General features: G+C 54.9%; 1 protein-coding gene across 1 annotated transcript in view; it reads left to right on the top strand.

The window, feature by feature from the left end:
- MYOM3 (myomesin 3) overlaps window positions 1–22,967 on the top strand; it is a 43,846-nt gene that overhangs the window by 7,357 nt on the left and 13,522 nt on the right. The window contains exons 6-21 of the mRNA XM_065875578.1: window positions 519–607; window positions 2,295–2,339; window positions 2,821–2,961; window positions 4,434–4,595; window positions 5,218–5,359; window positions 6,335–6,534; window positions 7,212–7,265; window positions 7,656–7,783; window positions 10,551–10,734; window positions 13,454–13,628; window positions 15,701–15,822; window positions 16,220–16,407; window positions 16,642–16,768; window positions 17,895–18,073; window positions 21,140–21,254; window positions 22,146–22,302. Coding sequence (XP_065731650.1) covers window positions 519–607; window positions 2,295–2,339; window positions 2,821–2,961; window positions 4,434–4,595; window positions 5,218–5,359; window positions 6,335–6,534; window positions 7,212–7,265; window positions 7,656–7,783; window positions 10,551–10,734; window positions 13,454–13,628; window positions 15,701–15,822; window positions 16,220–16,407; window positions 16,642–16,768; window positions 17,895–18,073; window positions 21,140–21,254; window positions 22,146–22,302 — 2,208 coding nt within the window. The remainder of the gene's footprint in view (window positions 1–518; window positions 608–2,294; window positions 2,340–2,820; window positions 2,962–4,433; window positions 4,596–5,217; window positions 5,360–6,334; window positions 6,535–7,211; window positions 7,266–7,655; window positions 7,784–10,550; window positions 10,735–13,453; window positions 13,629–15,700; window positions 15,823–16,219; window positions 16,408–16,641; window positions 16,769–17,894; window positions 18,074–21,139; window positions 21,255–22,145; window positions 22,303–22,967) is intronic.

Genomic DNA, 22,967 nt, shown 5'->3' with positions numbered 1-22,967 from the left:
ACAAGACAAGGCTGGCCTGGCTGGTGGTGAAAACCAGGCCTGCGGTTGAGAACTCCTGGGCATCCGGCCCAGTTCTGGCACAGACTGGCAGTGTACCTGGGGCAACTCCAGCTCCAGGGTTCTGCTCTGGAGGTGTTGATAGAGCCAGAGGCCGTGCCTGGGGGAGGGCTCGTCACCTCGAAGCTCGGTTGAATTCCAGTTGCTCTGGGACTCTGGACAAGTCACTTAGCTTAAGTGTTCTGATAACAATCATATTTCCAAAGCACTTTCACCTGAGGTGGTTTAGGCTGCTGCTACGTCCGGAGATTTTCAAAGGAGGACTTGGAGGCGTGGAGAGGGACAGTGGCAGCCCAAAGGCCCCCAGCTTCTCAGAGGCAGGCCCTGACCTAGAGCCTGAAGTCCTTCCCCAGGCCTTCCTGTTAACCCCCCCTTCCCCCCACACCCCACCTGCACGGGGACTTGAGCTTCCCGTGGAGCCCAGCCGTCTCGGGGGGAACCTCTCCCTCCCTGCTTTTCAGATGCACCATTGAGGACGCAGCCACCTACACAGTGATGGTCAAGAACGCCTACGGCCAGGCCTCCTCCTTCGCCAAAGTCCTTGTCCGCAGTGAGTCCTGCCATCACCAACAGGCCAGAAAGCCCACAGCAAACCCTAGATGAGCAGATGAGGACTTGAGTCTGCGTCAGACTCGGGGAGGGACACCCAGCCCAGGGGTATTTGGTCTGGGATCAGGTGACCAGGGCAGCCACTGGGATTCCCGCTCCCCAGGGCCTTCAGAGCAAGTGAGATCCTCCGCCCTCAGACTGTACCACCTACGTCCCTGTTCAAGGGGACCCCACCTGCCTGTGCCCAAAGAGCATATGCTCAGCCCATCGAGCTGGGCTTGGGTCCAGATCCAGCTCAGGGCCTCTGGGAGGGCGGCCTGGCTACCAGCGGTCCTCAGGGGCAAAGGCCGAGTCCTACCAGGTCCCCTCCTGACCCCCCCTGCCCCTTTTGGCTTCTGGTACATATTCCCCAGTGGGCTCAGGTCCCTCCTGGAGGTTAATCACAGCGTGAGGCAGAGGAGACACTCAGGACTCTGCCAGGCCCCCGTCCACATGCTGCCTCTGGCGCTGACCGGCCGTGTGAGCCTGGGTGCCGTCTCAGTCACCTGACCTCCCCACCTGCAAAGGGGGCATCCTACCGCCTCCCTCAGATACTCCTGTGGATTAAATGAGATGGTTTAGGTAAAACTTGGCTGGATCGGGCTCTCGGGGGAAGGCTAACCCTCCCTCCCCAGACCCCATGGCCAGGGCCGAGCCCAGCCCAGAAGGCCACACCTTAGAGCCCGAGGCTTTGCCCTCAGGGCCCCGAGAGAAGCTGCACGTGTGTGGGTTCGTGCACACACACCCACGCACACACCCACGCACACACACACACACACTGAGCAGACAGGCCAGCCTCTCATCCGACCTCCTTAAACTGTCCTTCACAGCCTCTCCACACCTCTGCCCTGTTCCCCAAATCGCTCTTGGTAGGCAGCTGTCCCCGCTGCCAGGCCAGGCTCTCTGGGTGGAATCTGAGCCGTCCCTATAGGCAGTGCCCAGAGTCGATTGCAACGTCAGGCATCGGGCCCTCAGGCCCTGCCTTCCTCTGTCCGCCCGTCCTTCCCATCATTTCATCCACATATCCCCATCCCTCCTCCATCAAGGCCATCCCAGCGACCAGTGTCACGTCCTGGCTTCAGGCTGCTGGGGTGCTCGCTATGTGATTATGCCTCAGTTTCCTCATTTGTATGAGAGGATAATGATGACGACAGACCAGGTTGCTGTGGATTGAACGAGTTAATAAGTGGCACGTGGTACACGCTATGTGAATAAAAACGTTCTCACTGTCCCCTGGTGGTCCGTGTCCACACCACCTTGGACTCCACCCTGAAGCCTCCAGGAGGCTCTCTTAGCGCTGCCCTGGACCCACCAGAAATCCCAGTCTGACCAGGCTCCACCTGTAGGACTGATTCTGGCGGTGGATTTGGGTAAAGGGAGGAAACCACCATTTATTGAGCACTGACTGTATGCTAGGTTCCTGCCGAGGGCTTTGTTCATGTGAACTCATGTATTCCAAACCCCCGCCACCATCAGGGAGGAGTCAGTAAGGAACTGAGGCACAGAAAGGCTAGGGAACTTTCCCCAAGCTGAAGGGGGAGCCACTGCCAGATCAGGATTCAAACCCATGACCAAAGGCCATGCCTCCAAAATCCAGTAGGAACGTGGGCTCTGAGCCTTCTCCAACTCCATTTGCTCTGGGTTTTCAGCTTACCTGGGGAAGGATGCTGGCTTCGATTCGGAGATCTTTAAAAGTAAGGAGGCTGGGGGAGGGATGGGCCTTCAGGGAGGAGGGTGTCTGGGGCTCCTCGTCAGGGCCCCCAACAGTCCCCTTTAGAATATAGCCATCCACTGCCCACAAAGGGATGTCCACATGTGGTTTGCCTATAAACTGTTCATACCTGTAGACTGGTTTCTGGGGTCCCTAGGCACCCCAGAGCTGCCTCCAGCCGCTGCACTGACAGTGGCCAAGACTGGATGAGAAAAAGGCAAATCCAAAGAGACAAACCAGTATTTGCCATTTCAGCTCATCTGGTCCCACCCAGAGAAATCTCTTCCCCACCCCCGGCCCCCAGGATCAGGCCCCCTCTTCTCTTTGTTAACACCACCTGCAAAACGGTGAATCCTGACCCAGAGGAGCGGGGACACCCCAGAAGGGTCCTCACTCGCATCTACGCCCCAGGCTAAGCTGGCAGCCTCAGAAGACTTCTGCCCTAAATTTCTGTTCCCACCCAGGACTGATGTTTGGCTCCAACGTGGAATTCACATCGGTGCTGAAACCAGTCTTCGCCCGTGAGAAGGAATCCTTCTCCCTGTCCTGCCTATTTTCTGAAGATGTATTAGACGCCGAGCAGAACATCCAGTGGTTCCGAGATGGTGAGGACCCCTAGTCCTGGCCCCTTACCTGCAGAGGCAGAGGTGGAAGCCAGAGAGGGACTAGAGCCCTGGCTCCATCCCCACCCCTGGGACCCCCGGTGGAGAGAGGAACTCAGCTATGCCCGCCCCCTAACTGGTACAAGCTGGGCGATGGGTGCCGATGAGGTAGAGGGAAGCAGAGCACAGCCAGGTGGGTTCAGATCAAGTCACCCTGCAAAGTGTCACCGAGCACCCGTGGTGCCAGGCCCTGTGCTGGGTGCTGTGGCAGGGTTAGGAACAGACATGCATGAGCTCAAGGGGCTGTCCATCCGGGAGGAAGCAGGAATCCAGAACACAATTGCACACTGCCCGTTGAGAGCCTGTGGTTGGCCAGGCACCAGCCCAGCCCTTTATATCTATGGGCTCGACATCGGCACCCTAGAGGTAGGTGGTGACATTTGAAGCAACAAGAACAGAGGCTAAGGCCAGGAGCAGGCCAGCCTGAGGAGGGTCAGGGCAGGTTGTGACAATTGCCTCGGGCTTTTCAGAGTCAGGGTTGTAGGTGCAGGCACATAACTGCTACTCGTGAGCTGGAAGGTACACGGCGGGTCATGGGCCAGGGCTGGGGGAGGCCGGTCAGCCAGGGAGGGGAGGAACAGCTGGGCTTCCTGCCCCATTCGTGACCAGGCCTGCAGCCAAAGGGCCAGGAGTACAGCCCCCTGACACCCCAGAGCTTGAGCCTGGGGAAGCTGCCCTTGCTGGGGGCTGGAGTGGAGGAGTGGGAAAGCCGCGAGCCCTGAGAAACAGCTGCAATAACAGGCAAAGAGCTTTCCCAAACCTGCAGGTCTTCCGGAACAGAGGTGCTGGCAGGAGGGAGGGGCCCTCGCGTGGCACAAAGAGCAGGATGGTGCGACAGCAGGACCGCGGGGCGAGGCCTAGAGCCCCAGAGCCCCTTCCCCCTCCCCGCACTAAGGTCCCACCTTCCCAGTCCCCGCACGCCTCACTGGCACCCCGACTCTTTCAGTAAGTCCCCTACCCCTTTCCTGAGTCCCCTCCCTCCATTAAGCTCACACCCCCTGCCCACCGAGCCCCACCTCCTTTCTCGAGCCCCCAGCATCCCAATGAGCCCCTGACCCTCACACAGGGCCCCATCTCTCTTGTTCCCACTTTTTCACAGGACCTCCGACTCCTTACCGAGCCGCTCACCCAGCCGCTGACCACTTCCCTGAACCCTCATTACCTCACTGAAGCCCCAGCCCCTTCCCTGGGCCGGGCCCTGCCACGCCCCGCCCACCTCAAGCCTTCTGCCGAGCAGAGTTCAGAGGCCACCTTGGCAGAGTCCTGGAGGTCACCACCCTCTCCCCAACTACCCAGCAGAGCCTCAGTCTCTAGCCAGGCCAAGCTCACCTCTGCCTAGACCCCCAGAGCATCTGTGGGTTCCCAGGTGAGGCCCAGATCCCCCACGAGCTCACCCTGGACCCCTCCCTCTGCAGGGAGGCTGCTGAAGTCCTCCAGCCGCCGGCAGATCCTCTACGCAGACCGCCAGGCGTCCCTGAAGGTGTCCTGCGCCTACAAGGAGGACGAGGGTCTCTACACGGTCCAGGTGCCCTCGCCCTTTGGGCTCCGGGAGCAGAGCGCCTATGTGTTTGTGAGAGGTGAGGGGGCGGTGGGGGACCGGGGCTCTGCCTTGACCGATTTGCTGTGGGACATTTGGGCGAGTCCCTGCTCCTTGAGGCCTCGGTTTCCATGCTATATATTGGGGGTGCTGGGGTAGAGTCTCTCTAAGAATTCCTGTGCATCCCATGACCCTCCAAAGGGACACAGCCTGAGAGTCTGAGACGCGGAGCCAGCTGGAGAGGGAGGGCTGATCGTGGGCTGGGACCATTCTAGTCCTGGTTGATTTCTGTCTCCCGGCTTTGCCACTTCACTAGCTGGGTGACTTGGGGTAATTCACTTCTCTATGACACTCAGTTTTCCCACCTGCAAGATGGGGGGTTGCGCCGGGACTCAGAGATTAATTATGCCAATTGTTCAGGTGTGTGGCGTAGAATGGGCCCCTAATAAACGGTACTCCTACCCCTACCCCCAGATGCTGTTGTTTGAAAGGAAGAGGTTGTTATTCAGGTCGTTCTCCTCGAGATCCAACTGAGCCCCTGGGGGGTGGTGAATGAGAAGAGGATGAGGGGTGAGAATGGGAGGGGGTCTGTCGCCAAGTGGACATTGACGGGAAGAGCCTCCCCCCACTCTCTTCCCACCCCCGCCCACCCCGGGCTTCAGATGCTGCAGCCCAGAAGCCCGGGGCTCCAGGATCCCCCCTGAATGTTCGATGCCTGAACATGAACAGGGACTGCCTCATCCTGACGTGGACCCCGCCCAGCGACACCCGTGGCAACCCCATCACCAGCTACTCCATTGAGCTGTGAGTCGGTCTCTTCAGTGGCAGAGCCCATGGGTGTAGATGGCTCTGTGAGGATAAGCGTGGGGGCCACAGGAAAGAGGGACCCCATGCCTGTCCTTGGAATAGGGCAGGAGGTAAATGTGTTATTTAGGGGCAATAGAAGGGTGTCCGCCCCTGGAGTCAGCCGCTGCCCTCTAGACCCTTCACAGCAGGAGCTGCCACTGGGAGGGGCAAACATCAGCGCTTGAAACCTGAGCACATGTGGATGCTGTCCTCCCTGAGTGCCGGAGACAGAGTAGCACTGACGCGGGAGGGAGGGGGCACACCAGGAAAGGGGAGGCCTAGAACATCCCACCTCCTTCACCTGCTGCCAGCTCCGAGGCCCTAGCTGGAGGTAAGCTAATCCAGCCACTCGAATCCTTACAACAATCCCTATCTAAGGGGGGCAGGGGGACTCTCTAGTGCCCCATTCTACAGATGAGGAGACTGAGGTACATGGCCCCATCCAGCCAGTACTGAGGACAGTGGCACCCAGGGGGGCACAGAGACCCCAGACTCCGAGGGTCACTCTGGAAGGCACTCCGACAGGGAGTGGACAGCCCCCTGGGGAAAGGCTAACTCGTCCACTCACAAGCCATGTGACCTTGGGCAAGTCATCTCACTCTCTAAACACGGATCCCGTTGGTAGAGTGAAGGTAATCACACCTAACCGTGAGGACCATCAGGATTAAACGAGATAACAGGTATGGAGGGACACAGCATGGCTCCAGACACGCAGGAAAGCTCCATGAAAGGCACTAGCTATTTTGATTAGCATCGCGCTTGGTGGAGGATGGTGAGAAGGCCTCCTGGGGCCCGAGGTTGGAACCGGGCTTTTAAATGGAGAGAGATGAGCTGGGCCGGCAGCCCAGGGCGGGGGAAGGGCCCTGGAAGAGGCCCACCCTGGGAAGATGTGAGTCATGGGCAGGGGCTGCAGCCGAGGCCTCTCTCCCACAGGTGCCAGGGCGAGTCCGAACAATGGGTGCCCTGCCACCAGGCCCCCGGCGGGACCTGTCGGTGCCCAATCCAGGGCCTCGTCGAAGGCCAGAGCTATCGGTTCCGGGTGAGAGCCGTCAGCAGAGCGGGCAGCAGCATCCCCTCCAAGGCTTCAGAACCGGTTGCCATGGGCGACCCTGAGGAAGCCCAGAAGAAGACAGGTGGGCACAGAGGCCCTGCAGGGACATTCCAGAGCATCAGTCAGGGCATACTCAGGACTGCCTCACGCAGGAGACAGGCGCACAGCCCCCATGCCAAGTCCTGATCCAGGAGGGGAGACACAGTCCAGCCCTCAGGAACCCCTAATCTGATGGAGGAGACACAGTGCTGTCCTTAGCAACCCCTAGCTGGAGGGGGAAGGTACAGCTCGTCTGATGGAAGAAACACAAACCTGTCCACACAAGATGCTAATCTGGGGTAAAACCACAGCACCCTCTTCAGATGCCCTTAATCTGAAGGAGGAAAACTGTCCTGCCTCAGAAGCCCCCAGCCTGGACGGCGGGGGGAACACAGCCCCCTCAGTTCTGAGGAGTCAGCCTGATTTGTATTTGCTGTGCCCTAGGGATCTGACCCCATCACTTCTCTCTGTCCCGAGAGGACAGAGCATCTTTGGGGTCCAAGAGCAGCAGTGCTGCACTTTGGACCCCTGAGATCGCTGGGGCCCAGATGGACCTGCTTGAGGACACACAGTGAGGGGCCAGAAGGCCAGGACCAGGAGCAGGGGAGGAATCAGCACCCAGAGTGGGGCAGGCCCTTCCCTGTGGCCTGCTGAGCCCGCCCACCACACACACCCTGCACCCCTTAGTTCTCCCCTAACATGTTCCCTTCTCCCCACTAGAGATCCCCTTTGATACAGGAAAAACGATCACGGTCAGCACAGATGATTCTGAAGGTACGTGTGAACCTCCTGACACTTTGTCTCAAAACTCCAGCCCCCTTTGCGGTTCTGGAAACTCTGGGCCACAAACTGAACCCAGAGGCAGAAGCTGTCTTGTGCAGGGTGCGGGGAGGCAAGCACGGGCAGGATCCAGGCTGAGGGGCCAGGCTCTCTGGTGGGCGACTGCGCCCCTCGCGGAGGAAGTAGACATCGGGCAAAGTCCCGGCAGGACGTGGGGAGACCTGGGTTCTGGCCCTGGCTCTGCCCGGCCTTGCTGGGTGACTGGAGCAAGTTCCTGCCCCTCTCTGGGCCCCAATTCCCTCCTCAATGAAGTGAGGGGCTGAGATCTGGGGTCTCCGACAGCCCACACATCTTCCCCCCCGCCCCCGATGGCTCTGATTCCAGACTTCGTGACCATCCCCTCGCCCCCGACCAATGTCCACGCCAGCGAGATCCACGAGGCCTATGTGGTTCTGGGCTGGGAGAAGCCAAGACCCCGGGGCAAAGCCCCACTGACGTACTTCCTGGAGAAGGTACGGAGACCCCAAGGGCCCCAGCCCCCGGCCGGCCTGAGAAACAGACGCGCTGTGTTACCAGGACATGGGGGGGTGTTCAGGGAGGCGCTGGGAGACCCCAACAGTGTCCCATGGGAGGCCTGAAGAGAAGAGAATTTCCTGCCTGGGAGGCTTGAGCATAGCCCTGCACAGAGGCAGGGGGGTGGATTAAATGACCTTTCGAGGTTCCCTCCAGCCCTGAGAGGCCAGTTACTGATGGCAGTTCCGGAAGCTGTTCACGGAAATACACAAAATTAAGAGACACAGACAATAACAACAGTAGATCCACCATGTCCTGCATACACCCACACCCCAAGTCTATCTGGCACCTGGTCACACATCGGGTTGAACACCTAACCTTGGCCAGGGCCAAGGTGGGAGGGAAGCCAGGATGGTGCCCACCTGCCAGGGTCATTGACGGACAGCACATACACGGCATGGGGGGTGGAGGTGGGTAGCACCAGGAGGCGTTTCTCCCTGGGGGCAGAGTAGGGGCAGGAGACTGGGGAGGGGGGCAGCTCATGTGAAATGGATTTCACAGTGGAGGGGAGGCATTGTGGCAGAGTAAAAAACAGCATGGTGTTAAGATCCATTCCATTCCTGACTTCTGCTGTGTGAGCTCCTTTGCTAAGTTCTCTGAGCCTCAGTTTCTTCCAGCATAGAATGGAGACCCTACCCTGTGAGGATGAAATAAAAGCAGCACATAGCCAGGGCCCGCAGCCCTGGGACTGTAAACCCTTCCCAAGGAAATGCTCTTGCCTCTGATCCCCCTAAAGGAAGACACCGGGTTTACCTTCTCATTACTCGCTGGGTCCAGCACGGTACCCAGCACATGGCAGGTGGACGGTACAGGTTTAGTGAATCAAGGAATAAAAAGGTTCCAGGGAAGAGTCTGTAGCTCTCGTTGTCCAGATGGGCCTCTCTGCACATTCACAGGTGATCCTATTTCTCTGACATGGGAAAGCTATGGATAATGGAGGATCTGTTTTGTGAGGCTATAGAGTATAATGGTTAAGACCTTGGAGTCAGACTGCCTGGGTTCTAATCTTGTCGCTGCTACTTACTAGCTGTGTGACCTTGGGCAAGAAAATTAACCTCTCTGTGCCTCAGTTTCTTCTTCCATGAAATAGACATAATAATTGTACATCTTATAGGGTTGATGTGAGAATCAAATTAACTAAAGCACATCAAGACTTAGAACAGAACTTGGCACACAGTGGGTGCTCAGCCGTGTTCCTTGGTTTTTGTAGCGATTTCTTAGCCTACCTGGGTTCTAGGCTACTGACAGCCAGGTGGGCCTTGGGAGGGAAAAGCACAGAGAGGGCAGGGTCAGTGGGTCCCCCCAGGGCTTCTAGGTTTTAACTCTCACACCCAGACTCGGCAGAAGTGGCCTCTGGGTGCCTTATTAACCTGCATCACCCTCGGCTCTTCACCCTCTATCTACCCAGAGACACAGGATTTATGGCTGCCTTTGGGGCCCCTGATGCTGTGTAGAATGAGCAGGTTTGGGGGTACCCACACCTGAGCTTAAATACCAAATATGCCAGCTATTAGATGCGTGACTTTTGGCCAAGTTACCAAAACTTCCTGAACCTGAATTTCCTCATTGGTGGGGTAATTAACCCTTACTTTGCAGAGTTATTGTGAGAATTCATCCATTTACTCATGTATTCATCCCACAAACATAGACTGAGCACCTCTCATGCGTCAGTACCGTTCTCAGTGGTGGATAAAACAGACAAACTCCTGCCTCCAGAGCTGAGATTGGAGTAGGGGGTGGATAAGGGGTGGATGACAAAGAAGATGAATCCATAAAGTATTTGGCACATTTGCTAATGGTAGGAGCTTAGGAGAAAGACGGACAGCATGGAGGGGATTTGAAGTGTTGAGGGAGGGGCTGCTGACCTTTCATAGGGGGGCGGTGCGGGGAGGCCACTCTGAGAAGGTGAGTTTTGAGTAAAGATCCAAAGGAAGTGAGGGGCAAACCAGAGATTTCTGGGGGAAGAACATTCCAAGAAAAGGGACCAGCAAGTACAAAGGCCCAGAGGCAGGGATTGGGCCTGGCACCATCAAGGAACAGCCGGGGGACACAGAGCCTGGTGAGTGGGCAAAGGGGGGCATGGAATGTGGCCAGACAGGTGGCAGGAGTCAAGCCATGGAGAATTTCACTCTGAGGGAGATGCGGGGCTTGGGAGGGCTCTGGGCAGACACGGATGTGATCTGACTTGTGTTGTAAAAGGATGCCTCTGCCTGTCATTTGGAGAAAAGACTGAAGGGAGTTAAAGGTAGAAACAGGCAGACCAGTTAGGAGGCTATTGAGATAACTCAGGTGAGAGACGATGGTGGCTTGGATCAAGGTTGTGGAGGGGAGCATGAGGGTGATAAGCCATGGTTGGACTCTGGATAAATTTCGAAGGTAGAGCCAACTGGGTTTGTTGACAGAGCATCTCGGGGGATGAGAAATGAGAGAAAGAGTCCAGGATGGCTCCCAGGGTTCTGGCCTGAGCAGCTGAAAGGACGGGTGCCACTAACTCGATGTGGGCTGCATTGGCAGGGGGGCAAGTTCCAGGGTCAGTTCTGTTGAATGTGAGATGCTCGATGGGCATCCAGGTAGAGACGTCACGGAGGCAGGTGGATCCAGAGTTCAGGTGTTGAGGGGCAGCCTGGGCCAAGGATAAAAGTTAGTGAGAGCATATGTGGGAAGGCAACCACTTAACCAAAGGCAAGTTTCTCTCCCTTGTCACAGTCGGTCATAAGTAGTGGCACCTGGGAGGCCATCAACTCAGAAACGCCTGTGAAATCCCCGAGATTCGCCCTTTCGGATCTGGAGAAAGGGAAGTCGTACGTCTTCAGAGTGCGAGCGATAAACCAGTACGGCATGAGCGATCCCTCGGAGCCCAGCGAGCCCATCGCCTTGAGGGGGAAGCCAGGTACCTGTGTGATGCAGGAGGTGGGGCCAGGCCAGGCCAGACCAGGCTGTCAGCATCCGGGGCTCGGGACCCCATGGCTGCAGGGACACAGCCGTGCTCGTTTCTCTGTCCTTCACCACTTCTACCTATCACGAAGCTGAAAAGCAACATGATCACAGGCCTGTAAAACTTTAGACCATCAAGAATTATTGATACATTTCTCTGGGCAAGAGGCTCTTGAAAGTATAGACATTTTTTTCTAGATCAACAATTCACAGGTTGCAGGATCCAGCCAGGTCCAGCACAGGATCTGAGTGTGACCAAGTGGTCCCTCAGTTCTAAACGTCTCCAACCAGGGCCTGACCCCACCTTGTGCAGCCAGGAGTGAGCCCCTGGGCAGGCCTCCGGCCCTCTCCCTGGTCCCACCCCAATCCGCCTCACCAGGTGGGGCCCCTCTCATCTGAAGCACAGCGTGGGCCTGGGCAGGTCATTTCTGAGCTGCGAACGTTGGTGTCCTCACCTGCCAAACCCGTTGTTCTGAAGGCCTGGTTATCGCCCCCACCTGTGGCTCCTTCCTGAGTCTCCCAGCGGCAGCTCCATCCTGGTCCTGACTTCCCGGGGTTCCCTCTCTCCTCTCAGGCCTCTGGATTCTGATAAGATCAGAAGGTTCCCTGCAGCTGCCATCACCAACTAGTCCTTTAAGGAACCCAGCTGTAGCACTGCCCATCTGAGAAGAGCCTGATATGCTGCAAGGCCTGTCTGGGGAAGATTTCAAAGTCCTAGATTTGTACTGTTTCAATAATGTAGAAAAAAGAAATATATATATATATATATTCATAGTAAGTATAAATAGGTTGGTGGGCAAATGGAGTTTTTCTTTAATTCTGGTCTGGTTAACATTTAGTCTTGACTCAGGGGCCCGGCCAGTGACTGGTTTGTGACTGGATGTGGGCCGTCTCTGGACCACAAGGTAGCCTTAGGGCAAGGTTCTGGTACAGTTCGGAGAAGGAAAGGAGAGGAAAAGAAGAGAGAGGAGGGGAGGAGAGGAAAAAAGAAAAGACATTTACTTGTATTATGAAAGTGAAGTTATTGTACAAAAATGGGAAAATACAAAAGAAGCGAGAGAGAGAGAGAGAGAGAGAGAGAGAAAGAGGAAGGGAGGGAGGGAGGGAGGGAAGAGAATTCCCTCCACCCCAGGATCCCGCTGACCAAGGGTAACCACTGTGAACATCTAGGCGCTTGGGCCTCTGGCCTTTGACGCATGCACGCCAATGCATCTTTCTGAAAGTCCAGTCAAACCACGTGTAGAGCTTTGCATTCTACCTTTTACAATTAACATTATACCACAAACATAGCCTCAGGTCTTGAAATCATGATGTTAGTGTGTGAGTACTACTCCATACATGGATGCCCTTAGCTCAAGTTCTTGCCTACGGGTCGAATCAGGTCTCTTGGACACATGGGGCCCCTGAGTGCCCTCCTTCTACCCTCTCCCACCACCCAACCTTCACCCACTGTCACACCGTCTTCAACCTGACAGGCTGAAGTTGCTGACAGGACCTTCCTGAGCCCAGGACCCCAAGTCTGTTTCTCAGTACTTCCCCTGGGCCAAGTGCAGAGCCTGGCTCAGAGCAGGCACTCAGTAGTTACTGGATTTATGTTGGACTGATGTTGAGTTCAGCCTCTGCCTGTTGACTTTGAGGCACCACCAGAACACTAGGAGAGGTGTCCAGGGAAAAATGGAAGTGAGGCTCTAGAATTCAGGAGAGAGAGCAGGCCTGGAGGTAAAGCCTGGGGAGTCACCTGCAGAGTGGTGAGGGCTGAAGACATGGGAATAGGTGGACACTTGAGATGAGAAAAGAGGAGAAGAATGGAGCAAGTCAAGGAGCAGACACTTGGAGGAGTCCCACATGTGGGGACAAAAGAAAGAGGGGGAGGGCTTCCCTGGTGGTGCAGTGGTTGGGAGTCCGCCTGCCGATGCAGGGGACACGGGTTCGGCCGGGCCCGTGAGCCATGGCCGCTGAGCCTGCGTGTCCGGAGCCTATGCTCCGCAATGGGAGAGGCCACAACAGTGAGAGGCCCATGTACCACAAAAAAAAAAAACAAAAACAAAAGCAAGAAAGAGAGGGAGCCACAAAAGGATGTGTAAGAAGTTTGAGAAGGAAAAAGAGAACTAGGAAGGTCCTGTATCTGACATCCATCCATCCATCCTTTCATCCATCTATCCATCTATTCATCCACCTGTCCATCCATTAGTCTATTTATCCGTTCATCCATCCATCCATCCGTCCATCCATCCATTCTTCCATCCATCCAAATCTGTCCATTTAACACATCATGGCAAACCCTACCTCAAGGAGCATAGTCTCAGGGAGCCATGAAAGTTAAAGTTTCAAAGGGAAATAAAATGAAGTTTCCTAGAGATCAAAGATAAGGCTGAGGAAAATTGTCAGATCTGGTGACTTCTAAGAGAGAGAGAGCGATAGTAGGGTTAACGAATGGGGATTTTAGTGAGGAAGCGGAGATGTTTGGAGGTAAGATGAGAGAAGACTTTCAGAATACAAGAGTCTGGAGGACACCTCTGGGACTAGGGAAGAGCTGCCCAAAGCCCCAGGGCATGTCTGCAACGCACGTGACCCCTTGATTGCCATGTGCGCACCTCCCCGCCTCTCCCACGTGCCTCCCCCTCCCCAGCCGTGTAACTCAGCATCTTCACTCAGTCCACACTTCTGATTTTTAGCCACTCTCCCTCCTCCAACTCAAGTTCAAGCTTTCCGAGACACACAGACCTCTGTCTCCCTGACCTGGGATCCTGTGAAAGACAGCCCAGAGCTCCTGGGTTATTACATCTACTCCCGGGAGGCAGGATCATCTGAGTGGAAAACAGTTAACAACAAACCCATCCAGGGCAGCAGGTGAGTTTGCCCCCACCCCCTTCCTGCCCTAGGGCAGGGCCGTAATAATAATGAAGCCTCTGCCGTTCACGGCGCGGTTGGGCATTGGGCACCGTTCTAAGTTCTTTTCATATATTAGGTCATTCAGTTCTGGCTGCAATCCTCTGAACTTAGGACTATTACTTCTATTATCGTTGTACAGATGAGGAAACCGAGGCACAGAGCAGTTACGGAGTTTGCCACAGCTCACCTAGCTAGTAAGTGCACTTGGCCCAGACAGCCTCTTTTGTGGCAACGCTCACTAGGACCGTGCTGTTTGCAGGTAGTGGTGAGTGCCTAGGTCTTGTCTTTCCAGGAGCTTAGAGACAGAGAGGCAGAGACTGCAGCCAGGGCGGCTGGGGTTCAGGCTCCACACCCACCCCCCACTCGCCGGGCACCCCTGCACAGAGACTCGCCCTCTCTGAACCTCGGCCCAGACTCCTGTGCTCTTGCCTATGCCACTCCCACTCCCCTCTGTGTCTCCCTCCTCACTCGGTGGCCCCGGTCCTCACAGGCAGAAGCCTCGAGGCTTCTGGACTCATGACTTCTCTCCGTTTTGAGGCTCTGTGGGGGCAGGGGCTCAGGTGGTGACACCCAGCCCCCCTTCCCTTTCCATCAGACGACCGGCTGGGCCCTGAGCACACCTGTGGGCTCCCCTCACCCTGGGCTGCGAGCCCCAAGATTATCTCACCCAGAAAAGGGGACAGGACCTGGTGCCCCTCTGGCACACCGTGCCTCACGGTCACTCATGCTTTGTCACTGCTAAAGTTCTCCAGTTGGAGAATAATTAATTGGGTTTTGGACAAATGAGCTCGGAGTCCATGTTATCCCTAGGATGACATCACTCCCCTGACTTACATTCAGATGTCCGTCCCTGAAGGGGAGGACAGGGGGTGTGGCGTGATCCTCTGGTACATCACATGTGTGCATGTCATCGGTTACATGTGTCAGGGCTGGAAAGAGGCTAAACACTGCTGCCCAGCAGTGCTGCCTGGGGTGATGGTGTGAAGGGAGCTCAGCTGCGAGGTAGGGTCTGGTCCACCACCGTTCCATGAGCTCCTCAGAACCTGGCTCACAGGAGATGCTCAAAAAAGACCTGAATGAATGAATACTGAACGGGCAGGCGCTGCGCTGGGATTCGGGAGACCCGGGCTCGGTCCAGGTTGTTCCTAACTGGCTGTGTGCTCTTGGCTCACCCCATTCCTTCTGGGGAAGCCTTTCCCTACCTGTAAAATGAAGAAACGGAATGGTTTGATCCATAAAGGCCCCTCTGACATTCCAACATTCAACTCCTCGGGGTCAACTGGCCGAGGGAAGCTCCCTGTAGAACAAGATTTGCTACAGGAAAATGTTGATAAGTGAAAAGGGAAAAAAGAGGTTCACAGTTTGGATCTTATCAAGAAGAGACAGGGGCTTCCCTGGTGGTGCAGTGGTTGAGAGTCCACCTGCCGATGCAGGGGACACGGGTTCGTGCCCCGGTCCGGGAAGATCGCACATGCCATGGAGCGGCTGGGCCCGTGAGCCATGGCAGCTGAGCCTGTGCGTCCGGAGCTTGTGCTCTGTGGCGGGAGAGGCCACAGCAGTGAGAGGCCCGCATACCGCAAAAAAAAAAAAAGTAAGCCAGAGTGTCCTTGTATGTCTCTGGCTGATAATTCAGAGGTCTTTAAAAGGACTCTGTGCTTTAGTCACAGCATCCGTACAGATCAGAAGAGCCATTTGTTATGTTTCCAGGACGAGGCCCAAAGTCCTAGAGATGTACCAGGTTGATCAGTTTAGGGGTTGGCTACCTGGGCCTTCAACTGGTAACTTTCCCAGCATATTCGCACCTTAATGATGGGCTCTGGAAGCTACATCCTTTAAAACCTTAAGGACCTCATCCTCCAGGGGGCAGGCATCACTCTGGGGGCAGGGGCAAGGTCTTTAGGCAAGAACTGAGGCCTCAACTCCTACCACGCTGGTGGCCACTTATCCCCACAAGGTTGTTTTAGAAAGTTCAGGAATGTCTCCATGCTGCTGGTTTGGTCTTTCCTGAAGGCTGTACATTTCTCTCCCAGGTTTACAGTTCCCGGGCTGAGGACAGGGAAGGAGTATGAGTTTTGTATCAGGTCAGTCAGCGAGGCTGGAGTTGGGGAGAGCTCAGCCGCCACCGAACCCGTCAAGGTCAAGCAGGCTCTGGGTAAGTCCAAGGGGCAGGTGCAGCCTGCACACCTCTGGGGACAGACCTGGGCTGAGCAGAGAGCAGGGGGCTTATCGACCACCTCTTGGAGGGTCCAGCTCCAGAGGCCATGGGGCAGAAGCCTTCTCAGGGGATCTGGTGCTGACCCCGACCACCCCTTCCTTTGGGGGGGAAGTAGTAATGGCCTGAGGCCATGGGGTGAAGTCTGCCCAGCTCGGAAGCCCAGTTGCCCTGCACGTAGCTGAGTCAGCATTACCAGTGGACGCTACTGGCTAAGTCCGTGCCCCAGAGCAGGGTGGGCACCCACTGGGGGAGGCTCGCTGCCTCCCTCAGGCCCCACCGCCCAGTCCAGCCGCCCCTCGGGAGCAGTGGCCCTCACCCCCTTGCCTCCCCGTAGCTACACCATCTGTTCCATATGACTTCACCCTTCTGAACTGTGGGGAAAATTATATGGTCATTGGGTGGAAACCCCCTAAGCGGCGTGGAGGGGGCAAGATCCTGGGCTACTTCCTGGACCAACACGACTCAGAGCAACTGGACTGGCACTCGGTCAACCAGCAGCCCATCCCCACCCAGATGTGCAAGGTGAGGCTGGAATGCGGCCACTGGCCTGGTGTCCTGATTTGTGTGGGTGGAGACTGGGGGTCAGGGTTGGAGGTCCTGAGGCTGAGAGAGGCCTCAGGTTTGGTGCCTCGATAATCCAGCTGATTGTCAAGTGCAGACCAGTCTTACATGAAGCTCTTATAGATCTCCTGCTGTGAACCTCATCCCCTGCCTCCCCAGCCTCAGCCTTCACAGTCTGTGCTTTTGCTCTTCAAGGTCAGTGACCTTCATGAAGGCCACTTCTATGAGTTCCGTGCCCGGGCAGTAAACTGGGCTGGTGTCGGAGAGCTGTCGGCACCCAGCAACCTGTTTGAGTGCAAAAAGTGGACGATGCCTCAGCCAGGTGAGCGGCTGGGAGGTGCCAAAGCCCAGCACCTGCCCTCCCCTCCCCTCCCCCAAACTAACAAACAGATGACTGCTACCGCCGGGCTTGCTGTGCATTCAAGCTTGCTCTGTTGGTCCCAAACCCCAGACCCCTGCCCCCTGTAACCTCTGACACAGTCTTAACTCTGCCAAGTCAAGAGCCCTGACCTTGGCCGTTGACTGGCCCTGTACCCCCATCCAAATTATCCTCTAGCTCAACACCCCATCTGAGCTCCAATTCTCAACACAGACCAATCTCAAACCCCAAAGGCACACTGCTAGGTGACCAACTCGTCCCAGTTTGCCCAGGACTTTCCCAGTATTACCACCGCAAGTCCTGTGTCCCAATCCTGGACAAACAGGGCAGGTTGGTCCCCCTCTGCACCACTCCCATAGCACCATCAGCCTTCTCACAAACTAGCCCTTCATCTCCCCCTTAGGAAGGAAGGATGACAACCTTCCATCATTCTGTTCAGCTCAGTTCTGTCTTCTGCACAAAACATTGACCTGAATGGCAGATAATCCCTACGCGTGATGCTTTAGACAACGACAGTTATAAACAACTGCTATTTGTTGGGTACTTACTATGTATTGACACTTTGCATAAGTTATGTCATTAATGCTCACGACAGCACTATTTTATAAGAACTAGTATTATCCCCATTTTACCGATGAGGAGACAGGAACACAGAGGCTAAGTAACTTGCTCAGAGTCCCCATAGCCTGAAAAAGGGTGTTCGCTGGGACATGAACCCCAGTGATCTGACTCTGGAGTCCACACCCTGAGCTTCTACATTAAACACTGAAATGGCAAAGAGATTAGAAAGATTAATGCTGTCTGGGACAGGGATGGGGAGGGTCAAGGATGTTTCCCAGAGGAAGTGATACTGAGCACACTTTGAAGAGTTAACTCTAGTTCAGACACAGAGCGAGCTTTGCCATGAAGCCAAGGCCGGCCAGGTCCCCACCATGTCCGGAGAAGGCACTTCCAGGCCTGGCTGGGACTGAAAGATTGACAAGCTTGCTGACTCGCCACCTGCCCACTGCCTGACTGGCTGGCTGGCCATTTGGGTATCCATCTCCTTCTCTACCCTGTCTTCCCAAAGGACCCCCGTATGGCGTGCGGGCGTTTGAAGTGCGGGCCACCTCCCTGATGCTGATGTGGGAGCCCCCACTGTACCAAGGGGCCGGACCGGTCACAGGCTACTGCTTGAGCGTCCAGGAGGAAGGCTCTGAGCAATGGAAACCGGTCACTCCAGACCCCGTCTCTGGCACCCACCTGAGGGTGAGTCCCTGCCCCTTCATCCTCTGATGAAGGATGGGCCCGCCCTAAGCCTTCCCTGCCACAGGATATGGCAGGACTACAGAACACCAAAGCTGGAACGACCCTCAGAGATCACTGCCCTCACTTAATGGCAGCAGAGGACCAGAGAGGGGGAGTGGCTTAGCCAGGGTCACACAGCGAGTGGGTAGTAGGTCTGGCCGGTGGTTGGTCTTAACCTGTTCCATGCTGTGCAGACTCCTCCTTAAAACCTCACTTATAATCAGCAAGGTATATTACCATTTGGATATGCACATCCCTTGAGCTAGGAATTCTGCTTCTAGGATTGAACTGTAGAGAAATAATTAGTCAAGTGTGCAAAGACCTAAGGACAGTGATGCTTGTTGTAGCGTTGTTTATAAAGGCAAAATTTGGAAACAACTTAAATGTCCATCAGTAGGGGGTTTGCTTAAATAAATCACAGTGTATCCTTAATGTGGACTCAGTGTCAGTGAGTGTAAAGGCTACAGTAGCTGAAGGAGTGGCAATAATATAAAGAATGAGGTAGAGCTAAAAAAATTAAAAATTTAAATTTAAAAATTAAAAAAAAAGAATGAGGTAGAGCTACGTGCATGTTGTGACATAAAAACATATCCACCATATGTGGCTAAGAAAAAAAAAGCACAATACAGAGCAGGATATTTATATGTTAGATAACATTTAGAACATGTATATCTACTGTATATTAATGAACATAGAGGCATATATGCGTTTCTTCATTTAAATGAGAAGCAAACTCTAAACTCTTTGGATAAATAAGAAATCTAGCAGAATCATTGGTTTTATTCACCTGTGGTGGTTGTTTTCACTTGCACTCGTGTAGAAGGGAAAGCGCAAACAATGCTCTCCTGGCATAACAAAGACAACTCACACATGTTTGTCATGTCAGAAAACAAAGGTGTCCATTGAAGCATTCTTAGCAGACACAAATTACTAACAGACAATCCATCAGGATCACAGACTTCACAGCGTCCATCTCTGAAGCCAGCATGTCTCACAGGCCTTCTTTGTTTAAGGAAAGTTTGTAAGGAAAGTTCTGTGATGTGTATTAGGTTTTATCTTCTGCAGCTCTAGGGAGAGAGGGAGTATCTTCTCCACCTCATTTTCCTGAGGCATCTTTCACCAGCAGGCAGGAGGGTGTGTGGGTTTCAAGACCACACGTTAGCACTCTGTTAGCACCAAGAGGAAAGAAAGCAGGCTTGAGAGGCCCAAAACAATGTGGAAAGAAGATACTAACAAGCAGAATGTGGCACATGTCACGTTTCTGCATGGTTTACGTGCATTTGCGAGTCTAAATGGATTTTTACAAAACTGTCAATTCTGGCCATCTCTGGGAATGGGGCTGCCAGGAGAGCCTTACCCCTTCATTTTATATTCTTTTCTATTGCTTTAATATTTCCTCCAACAAACATGAATTTCTTTCATAATCAGAAAAAAATAAAAATATTTCCTTTTGAAACAATAACATTAAAGCTATCTAAGACCAAATGAAGAAGGGCTTCCCTGGTGGTGCAGTGGTTAAGAATCCGCCTGCTGATGCAGGGGACATGGGTTCGAGCCCTGGTCTGGGAAGATCCCACGTGCCGCGGAGCAACTAGGCCCGTGAGCCACAACTACTGAGCCTGCGCGTCTGGAGCCTGTGCTCCGCAACAAAAGAGGCCACGCCAGTGAGAGGCCCGCGCACTGTGATGAAGAGTGGCCCCTGCTCGCTGCAACTAGAGAAAGCCCTCGCACAGAAACGAAGACCCAGCACAGCAAAAATAAATAAATAAATTTATTTAAAAAAAGACCAAATGAAGAAGGGCAAGCTTCAGCCCATGGAATGCTCTGAGATGTGCAGTTTCCACCCCCACAGGGCCCGGCTCTCTACAGTAGAGTCGGCCAGTGCTGGACAGCTGGCCTGAGAGAGCCACGCAAGATGGATGGTCCCTCTGCTCCTCAGGCAGGCTGGCCCAGGGTGGGGGAGCCTCGGTGACTTGGCACCATTTCCGCATGTGGGTGGTTGGCCGGCATTCACTCACTCAGTCATTCACTCAACACTTCTGGACACCTACTTAGTGCCAGATCTGGAACTAGATTGTAGATGTAAAAAGCTACAGTCACAGTCCTTAGGGAACAGGCAATTACAATACTGTGTGTCGTACAATCAAGGAGGGTCCGAGGGATTCTGGGAGCTCCAAGGAGGAAGGTAAGAGGCCTCTCCTGGCCTCGTCCCACCTGGCCAAGCTGAGTGGCCAAGGGTGAGCTGTTGTTGTTAGACCAAGAGAAGGGGAGGGTGTTCCAGGCAGAGGGTTCAGCAAGGGCTAAGGCAGGGAGGCGTGAAGCGACGTGATGCGTGGGGGACCCTGAGGAGTCAGGGAGTGAAGGGGGTGCGGAGAAGAGGACAGGAGGCTGAGGATGGACGGATGAGGAAGGCTTTAGGTACCAAGCCTCGAAATCTGAACTTTACCCTGAAGGCCACTGAAAGAGTTAAGTGTACTCAGACTGCCATCTTGGAAACATTGGCAGAGGGAAAGATAGACCGGGAAGAAGGGTCTAGAGGCAGAGGCGCCATTTAGGAAACTGTTGGACTAATCCAGGAGAGAAGAAATAAAGCTGCAGTCAAAGGCGTGGCTGGGACACAGGCCACATTCAAGAAACGTTAGGGAAATAAAATGGGAACTTCGGTGATTAGATGTGTAGGGCTCAAGAAAAAGATGTCAAAGATGATGATCACCAAGCTTCTTTCTAGGGAGACAGATGGAGGAGAGGCAGGGGGCGCAGGAAGAGAAAGGGTTTTCTTGTTGAGAGGCTGATGATGCGTTAAGTTCCGAGCAGGTGGAGTTCCAGGCATCACAGCGTGGGAGGTAATCTCAGGGGAGAGGCTCACCTGAAGCTGGAACTCAGGAGAGCAATGTGCCCCTAGCCTGCCCCCCACCCCCAGGGCACCCTGGCCCTCCTGGGGGTCCCCTGCAGCCCGTGGCCAGGGCTGCAGGAAGGGTGGGTCTTTGCCATCCTCGGTGCTCACTCTTGCCACCTCCCTTCCCCCAGATTTCTGACTTACAGCCAGGAAAGACCTACGTGTTCCATGTACAGGCTGTGAATTCAGCGGGCCCAGGGCAGCCGTCCATGCCCACCGACCCCATACTCCTGGAGGACAAGCCAGGTAGGGGCAGGGGGAGGGCGCTTGTCTGCAGCAGGAGGACAGAACCTGCTGGGCCCTCACCCCGCCACACCTTCCTGCCCCTCATTCCTTCCTGCCTGTTTCTCTCCCGTCCACACTCTCGTTTATTTCTGTGGGATCCCAAGATTTGAACCTATGGTTTCCTTCCGTGTGATGGGTCTTCCATCCTTTACATGCCACATTCTTAAACTCATACAACTCTTCGTGGATATCTAAAAGAACAGCCAACTGTATTTCAGATATGCCGTGTGGCTTTGCCTGCCTTGCAGTCACGGCTCCCGAGGTCCGCTCCTACCACATACGCCAGGTGCTGCGCTGGGTCCTTACACTGTCTGGCTCTCCCAATAAGCCCCTGAGGGAGCCGTCACTGTCCCCACTTTAGAACTGATTTCATTGCAGCTCAGAGAAGTTAAATGACCAGGTCACGCAGCTGGTATCCGATGGAATCACTCGGCTCTCCTCACTATAAAGTGTGTTCTTTTCCATTCTTTTAATTATTCATTCATTAAGTATTTGGTGACACCCACACTGCACTGGGGACATGGCAGGGATGAGAAAGCAAGGTCCCTGCGCTGGTGTGGGGAGGGGCAGGACGAATGGACAGTAAACAAGTAAACGATGAAAAAGTCAGGGATAAGTGCTATAAAGGAAGTGAAACAGGGTGATAGGGTGGGGTGGGCTTTACTTTAGCCTCAGCAGTCTGAGGAGGTGACATTCGAGCTGAGAAGGCTTGGAGGCCACAGCAAGGAGTCTGGGGTTTCTTATTTTATTCAAGAGCAATGGGCAGCCACTGGAGGGGTTAAGCAGGGGAAGGAGCTGACCCGGTTTATTGTTTCTAAATGTCTGTTGCCCTCCATTGGATCCTGCCCTCAGATGCTCGGGAGATCGAGGTTGGTGTGGATGATGAGGGCTTTATCTACATGGCTTTCGAAGCCCCCGAGGCCCCCGACTCCTCGGAGTTTCAGTGGTCCAAGGACTACAAGGGCCCGCCGGACCCACAGAGGGTCAAGGTCGAGGAGGAAGTTAACAAGTAAGTGAGGGGAGGGGCAGCACGACTCGTCCACAGGTCCCAGACGTTGTCGGATGAGTGGGCAGAAGCTCGTGGGTGAGACCATCCGGCCGGACCCCCAGATAACGAGCTTGAGAGGACTGCTTGGTCTCTCATGAAGGATGCTGACTGCCACCTGGGGAGAAGTGAGGGAGAGTGCCTTGGAGACGCTGAAACGGTGCCCTTCATTTGCAGATCCTTTTTCTGTAAGGAATGTGTGTACCTCCGAGGAGACGCTCAGGACTTGGTTTCTAGCCTGAGTGCCAGCGACTTGCTCTTGCAAGTTCTCTGGGGTCAGCTTCCTCATCGGTAAAAGAGGGGTTAGGATGTCAAGTGCCCCCAGGTCTCCCTCCTCCACCCCCAGCAGCTCTGGCCTTGGCCCCGTCCAGCGGGAGACAAAGCTGATGACTTGAGCCCTGTGGAGAGAGGCAGGCCTGGGGGATGTGGCCAGTATGAAGACTGTTCCCGAGAGCCTGGCTAGTGAGGACCATTGAAGGTGGCAGGCCAGACGTGCCTTGGGCGGGGGACCCCAAAGAGGTGTAAGGAGGCTGCCACCCCTGCTTACTGGCTTGGCCGGAGTCTGGGCTAGGGTGCAGGGCTTGCAAAGCCGACCGAGACTCCCCAGCTCCCAGGCCTCCAGGGCACAC

This window comes from Phocoena phocoena, chromosome 1 (genome assembly GCF_963924675.1).
Source record: "Phocoena phocoena chromosome 1, mPhoPho1.1, whole genome shotgun sequence".
Taxonomy (NCBI): Eukaryota; Metazoa; Chordata; class Mammalia; order Artiodactyla; family Phocoenidae; genus Phocoena; species Phocoena phocoena.
Note: the sequence above shows the minus strand (reverse complement) of the source record. Positions and strands in the feature narration are given on the sequence as shown.